This window comes from Apus apus, chromosome 15 (genome assembly GCF_020740795.1).
Source record: "Apus apus isolate bApuApu2 chromosome 15, bApuApu2.pri.cur, whole genome shotgun sequence".
NCBI classification, from domain to species: domain Eukaryota; kingdom Metazoa; phylum Chordata; class Aves; order Apodiformes; family Apodidae; genus Apus; species Apus apus.
In genome coordinates this window covers 14825213-14832266 of record NC_067296.1, presented here as the reverse complement: position 1 = coordinate 14832266, position 7054 = coordinate 14825213, and the positions used below count along the sequence as shown (strand labels likewise).

The 7054-nt window shown below is 63.8% G+C and overlaps 1 protein-coding gene across 1 annotated transcript; it reads right to left on the bottom strand.

Moving 5' to 3' along the window:
• Positions 1-218: 218 nt before the first annotated feature.
• Positions 219-7054, bottom strand: MYLK2 (myosin light chain kinase 2). The gene is made up of 11 exons (XM_051633422.1): positions 5745-7054; positions 5322-5644; positions 4417-4522; positions 4093-4186; positions 3833-3942; positions 3169-3310; positions 2672-2742; positions 2310-2438; positions 1865-2017; positions 1361-1493; positions 219-934 (listed from the first exon to the last, which is right to left on the bottom strand). Exons 1-11 carry the CDS (start codon positions 7052-7054, stop codon positions 854-856), a joined length of 2652 nt encoding a protein of 883 aa, XP_051489382.1. The 3' UTR covers positions 219-853.

Sequence of the window (7054 nt, the reverse complement as noted above, 5' to 3'; positions counted from 1 at the left end):
GTTGTGTTTTTCCCCCGCTGGCAGAGCCGAAGGGCAGGGAGGGCAGGAGGAACACAAAGCCTCCTTCTTCCCCCGCTGGCTCCCAGCTGGGGATGCTGCTGGAAGCGCGCTCATCGCTTCCTCCCTTCCTGTGCGAGCCGCAGCTTCGGGCCAGCTCCGCTCCCGCACGCCCGGCCGGCCAGGGAGGAGACGCTTTGTCCCCGGCTCCGGTGCCAAAGCACCAGGGCGAGGGTCCACGCCTGCCCTGCGGCATCCCCACGGGGTCGGGACAGGAGGTGGGGCAGGTCAGGGGCCAGCGGCAGCAAAAGGCAGGGCAGGGCTGCGGCATTTACAGGCAGAGCATGAGGCCGGGGCCAAGATAGCAGCAAGCACGCAGGGTGGCCCGGGCAGCTGAGACCACACCGGGCTGACCCTTCTTCTCCAAGGCCATGGGAAGGGAGCGGGAGCAGAGGTGCTGTGGATCAAGGATGAGATCAGGAACCACCGCTCAGAAGCGGCCTCATAGTCCGAGAGACCCAGCCAGGAGCTTTGGCTGGATGGGCACAGGGATGCAATGAGTTCAACAGAGCAGCTCTGGGTGAGGAGCCCAGTGGGGTTCCATCCCCTGAGCAGCCCCTGGGTGCCCAGGGAGGGCACAGCAGCCCCAGGGGACGCTGCAGGACCAGTGGTGGCAGTGGCACAGAGCAGGGGTGCAGCAGCGTGGGGTCCAGAGCAACCATGTGGCAGCAGTATGGGTGGGGAGGGGGCTGTGGGGCTCCAGCCCTTGGCCCCAGAGGGGTCTCACTGCAGGATGGAGGAGGGACCCCCTCTGGCCTTGACTCCCTCGTGGCTCTGGCTCCCCCAGAGACCGCACTCAGACGCCCAGTGCCGTCAGCGACCCCGAGCTGGTGATCTTCTTGAAGCGGTTGGCAGCACACACCCCGATGAAGTTTTTCTGTAAAGGAGGAAGGGGAGAGATGCTCATGCCATGGTGAGGGCTGCAGGTCCTGGGTCTGGGGAGGAGTTGGGCTGGGGAGGGGGGCAATCCCCAGGCAACTGCTCAGCCAGGCTGCATGGGAGGGAGTCAGAGGTGGCACTGGGGATGATCCCCTGCTCTGCCTCCACAGCACCCCTGCCCCTATAAGCTGTGCTTGGGATCAGATCAGGGGAGACAACCATGAAGGAAGCAATGCCTGAGAGGGGTCCCACCCTGAGGCCACCCATGTGAGGACCATGGTGGGGTTGCCCAGGCTCAAGGGTTCTCAGCTGCCAGCAGCACAGCGAGACATCTCTGTGTTCCAGATGCCATCCCCCCAGCTGATGCTGACCCTCTTGCAGCCCCCCCAGTGACACTGACCCCCCTCCCACACCAGCCCCGCACCTTCCAGCGCCGCCTCATGACGTATTTCTTGAGCAGCACCTGGGACTTGAGCCGGCGGTTGCAGCGTTTGGCCTTTTCTGCCAGGTTGTTGAGCCAGGGGTGCTGCAGGCACTGCCCGGCGCTCATCCGGGCGCTGGGGGTGAGAGGAGCCCTGGGTCACTCCTGCTCCAGCCCTTCTAGCCCAGCCACCCCCTTCTCCAGCTGCCCAAGAGCCCCAAAAACCTTGGAAACTTGCAGGAAGGAACCCACTGGAGGGATGTGCCCAGGAACCAGTGGGGTGGGCAGGACCCCGAGGGATCCAGCACCTCCTACTTGGAGCAGGTGACTCTGCAGGGATACGGGGCTCTGCTGGGGACAGCCAGCCACCAGGGCAGGGACACACAAGGCTCATTTGGCACAGGGGGACATCAGGGGTTGCTGCTGGTCCCATGGTAGCCCGGGGCTGGGCACATGGCTCTGGGGATGCCCACCCCAGGACCCTCGGGGCTGCTGCCAGCCTCGCACCTCTTCTCCTTGATGATGAGGTTTGAGACGAAGTCCTTGGCCTCCTCAGAGACGCTCTCGAAGGTCTCCTCATCAAAGTACCAGTTGGCAGCCAGGACGTTGTTGAGCGTCTCGGTGTCGTTGTCACCCAAGAAGGGGGAGAGGCCGCTGAGCCTGGAGGTGCAGGGGGGTGAGGAGCTGGCTGCTCTTGGGCTGTGGCACCTCCAAACACCCCCAGAATGGAGCAAACATGGCTGGATGGCCCAGGGAGCAACCCAGGGCAGCCTCACAAAGGGAGGGAGGTGCTGTGATCCTGCCTGCAACTGGGCTGAGATTACTCCCCTGCCCCAATCTCTGCCTGTCCCTGGCCCCCCTGCCCATCTTCCCATCCAGAACCCTCCACGAGGCAGTTGGGTGTTGGCACAGCTTGGGGACAGCTTGGTGCCCCCGCACAGCCCCCACGTACAGCATGTAGGTGATGACCCCCATGCTCCACATGTCCGTGGAGTAGGAGACCTGCTCATAGTTGACCACCTCCGGGGAGAGGAACTCAGGGGTGCCAAAGTTCACTTTCAGCTTCTCCTGGGGGTTGTACCTGCAGATGGGATGGGGACATTCAGCAGGAGGGGACAAGCTTCTCCTCCAAACCGCTGTCCCTCTCCTCACAAGCACTGCCATCCCTAGCCCTCCTGTGTCAGCCAGGGAGAGCTGGGGCTGGAGCTGCAGCCAAAACCGTAGCTCAGAGCAGGTCCAGGGGCTCCCAGCACACTGAGGGCAGTGGAAGAGGGACAGGAAGGAGGAAAGGGAGCTGAGAGGGAAAGAGGGCACCTTCGAGCCAGCCCAAAGTCGATGATTTTCACCATGTGTCCAGTGGCAGCAACACAGAGGATGTTCTCAGGCTGCGGGGACAAGGAGCCCTGTCAGAGCCTGCCCAGATCCCAGCTGCCAGGGAAGAGAGGTCACAGACCCACCCACTGCCAGGAGGGGATGTCCCCAAAGCGCAGGTCTGTGGCTGAAGGGCAGGACAGTGAGGGTCTCCAGGACAGTGAGGGTCTCCAACCCCTGCCAGAGCAATACCAGCTCTCAGGCATCCCTCCTATGACTGGCTGGTGTTGGGGACACATTGCCCCTGGGGACAGGTTGCCCTTGGGGCAGGGCTTGGGCCAGCACACAGCACTCCCTGCACTGGTGGCCACAAACACCCACTTGTCCCCCCATGCAACATTTTGCTCCAGCCCCACAATTTGCCACTACCCCCAGCCCCTGCCACCACCCCTGTCCCCTGCCACCACCTCCATCCCCTGCTGCCACCCCTGTCCCCACACCTTGAGGTCGAGGTGGAGGACATGCATGTGGTGCATGAAGCGGATGCCCTCGCAGATCTGCCGGACGAACACCATGCAATCCACCTCTGTCAGCTGGTAGTCGTCATCAATGATCCGCTCGAAGAGCTCACCGCCCTCCACGCTGTGCAGGGACAGACTGCAGGGTCACCTGCAGCCCCCTGCCCCGTGCCACCCCTCTGCACAGCCCCCTGTCCCCCTCAGGGGACCTCCAGCCCAGCCCCACCCAAGCTGCTGCTATAGAGGCTGAGAAGAACCACGGTGGGATGTGTGTGTACTGGGACCAACACCCCTCCAAGACAGACATAGGGGGTTTATCTCAAAACACCCCAACTCCCCCAGGAATTGTAGAGCAGACCAGCCCCCCTGGAGCAAAGGGGGAGAAGGAGCTGTGTAGGAAGGACTTTGGTCATCTCCATCCTCAACACAGCCATGATGGAAGGAGCTGTTGCCCTGGCCAGGTAGAGCCTGAGGCTGCCTCTGAGCCCCAGGAGAGCTGGGACAGGCAAAGTGGGGGACATTCTCTGGAGCCACTTCCTTCTGCTAGACAAAGGGCCATCACATCTACTCCATCTCCAAAGCCCCCCAGGTGATGGTGCCCCTCTCCCAGGTGTCAAGCCTCCCTCAGTGTTGCCCTGGCACTCACAACTCCATGAAGAGGATGATCTCCCGCGGCGTCTCGATGGCATCGTAGAGCTGGATGAGGTTGCGGTGGTTCAGCTGGTTCATCACATCGATCTCCAGCAGCACCATCTCCTGCAGAACCAGCCCCATGGCAGCAGAGAGTGTCAGCCCTGACCGAGCCACCAGCCACCAGGGGATGACACTGCCCCCCACGACCTTGGCCATGCCACTTGGTGGTGGCATTGTGGCCAGGAGGAGCCCCTGCCCCAGCAGGGCTCAGACCTTGTCCTTGGCACCCTGCTTCCGGATGACTTTGGCCGCCAGCTTGAGCCCCGTCTGCTTCTCTGTGCACGTGTGAACTTCACCAAACTTCCCCCTGGGGAGGAAGAGGTGCCAATGCCACCAGCCACCCAGGCTGCCAGGGACCCACACATTGCTCTGAGGTGCTGCCCACCACTCCCTCCGCACCCATCCTGCCCGAGGCACCAGCCCCTCATGGCCAAAAAAGTCCTGTCGGCTCAGGACCATTGCCCAAGGCTGGACAGTTGCTCAGGGCAGCACCAGGAGACAGCTGAGCTGCTCCACCCTCCTGGGACCCCTCCTTACCCCCCCAGGATCTCCTTGGAGCTGAGGTTGAACTGGGAGCTGACACTGTCTGAGCGCAGGGTGACAATGCGGTGTGCGAAGGGTGCTGGAGGTGGAGGGACATCATCTGCCCAGAGAGAGGGGCTGGGGTAAGACGGGGGGCTGCCTGGCTGGGGGACCCCTCTGCTAGGCACCCTAGCGTGCCCCAGCACAGGGTGAAGGCAGGCACCCAGCACCACAGCCCGGCCGAGCCCGTGGATGCAGGATGAGGCCAGGTGCCGAGCAGCTGGCTGAGGTCAGGGTGCCCTGGCTGCCTGCCCCCCCAGGGGACACAGCTTCCCGGGCAGGTCCCTCACCACCACCCGCAGCACCGCCCCGCTGCACTGCACCCATGCCACACCCACCCTCTCTGTGTGTCCCTGTCCCACCACCCCTCCGTGCCACCACACCTTGCTCACCCTCCCAGGATGGACCCACGCAGCTGCTGCCCACGCACCCGGCCCTGAGCCACCTCCCTCCCTCCCTCCTCGGAGCTGGCCAGGCAGGGAGCCCCTGCAGCACCCGCTGCCATTCCCACAGGGACAGCAGTGCAGGACACAGGGACACGCTGTCCCCTGCCACCGGCCAGACGCTGGATGTCACTCCGCGGGCTCCTCTCTCTCCCGGGCAGCCCCGGCCGCGGGGCCCGTGCCAGGCTGTGCAGGAGGAGCCCAGGGAGGGGACACGCCGGATTTAGCCCTGTTTACAGTGAAAGAGGAGCCCGAAGGCCACACCGGGCAGGAGACGAGCCAAGAACATGAGCTGGCAGCGTGGGCAGGGCCAGGGGGCACGCCGGGCAGGCAGCAGGCAGGGCATGGGGACCCCCGGCTGCCACCCCGCGGAGGGTCCCGGGGTGTGAGGATCAGGCCGGCGCCGCGCAGCCTCACCCAGGATCTCGAAGGGGTCTTCCTTCCCAAAATCGGGGGTGAGGTAGGGGCTGGGAGGGGGTTCTGCCACCCCCGAGGAGGGTTGTCCCCCAGGGCCAGGCTGCTCCGCGGCCCCAGGAGGATGCGGGGGCTGTCCCCCCGCACGGGGCAATGTCCTCTCCGGTGATGTGCCAGCGGTCTCTGCGGGGACCGGAGACTCCGGGAGGTCCCCCAGGGCTGGCGGGGCGGGGCCAGGCTCTGCCGAACCCTCTCTGGGCTCCGCCGCCGCGGTCTCCTCCGGTATCATCTCCATCACCGCCACCTCCTCCCAGGGCTGCTCTTCCCTGGAAGAAGGAGCAGGGGGTGAGCAAAGCCCGGGAAGGAGCCCCCCGGGCTCCGCGGGAGCAGCCGGGGCCGGAGACCCCCTCCTGAGGCTGCGAGTACCTCTGGCAGGCGGCCGGGCAGCTCAGGCTCAGCTGCAGCACCGGGCGCGGGGGCTCCGAGCCCCTCGGCGGCTGCGGCTCCTCCGTCCCCTCCACCTTTGCCGCCTTCTCCCCTTCACCCTGAGCCGCCTCGGCAGCCGTGGGCTCCTGGCCTCCATTCCCAGCCTTGGCAGTTTTCTTCCCTCCATCCTGCACTGCTGCAGCAGCCAGGGCCTTCTCCATTGCAGGAGCTGAGGTTTTCTCCTTTGCAGGCTCTCCTTTGCTTCCATCTTGAGGTTTCTTTGCAGCTGGGGTTTTCTCTGCCTTTGCCACTGCCTTCCCTCCATCCTGAGCCTTTGCAACTGCCGGGGCCTTCTCCTTTGGGGGAGCTGCAGGTTTCTCCTTTGGGGGAGCTGCAGGTTTCTCCGTTGCAGGCTCCACTTTGCCTCTCCCTTGAGGTTTTTTTGCAGCTGGGGCTTTTTCTGCCTTTGCCACTTTATTACCTCCATCCTGAGCCTTTACTGGAGCTGGAGCCTTCTCCTTTGCAGGTTTTGTATCAGCTGAGGTTTTCTCTGCCTTTGCAGCTTTCTTCTCTCCATCCTGAGCCTTCGCAGCCGCCGGGCCCTTCTCCTTGGCAGGTACTGTGAGTTTCTCCTTTGCAGGCTCTTCTTTGCCTCCATCCTGAGCCTGTGCTGCAGCCAAGGCTGTCCCCTTGGTGGGTTTTGCCTTCTGTCCTTCAGCCTCTTCTGCAGCTGGAGCTTTCTCCTCCATGGGCTCTGCTTTCCCACTGCTCTCCATCTTGGACCCACCAGGGGTTTTCCCCTTTGTGGGCTCATCTTTCCCTCCATCCTGAGCCTTGGCAGCAGCTGGGCCCTTCCCTTCCATGATGGACTTTGCCTTCTCTCCTTCAGGTTCTCCCACAGCTGGACCCTTCTCCTCCATGGACTCTTCCTTCCCTCCACCCTGAGCCTCAGTAGCAGCTGGATCTTGCACCTCCACAGGCTCATCCTTCCCTCCTTTGGGCTCTCCTGCAGCTGGAGCATTCTCCTTCCCTCCATCTTGGGGCTCTGGAGCAGTCAGGGCTGTCATTCTCACTGGTTCTGCCTTCTCCTTCCCTGGCTCTGCCTGTCCCCCATCCTGAGCCATGCCAGCAGTCAGAGCCTTCTTCTGCCCTGGCTCATCCTTCCCTCCATCCTCTGCAGCAGTGGCAGCCGGCACTGTCCCCTCCACAGCTGCTGCATGTGGGGCTGCACTGCCCTCTGCTTCAGGGGGGCTGGTGCCACCAGCCCCCCCAGTGCCCAGCATGCTGCCCACCCCACTGCCCTGCTCCAT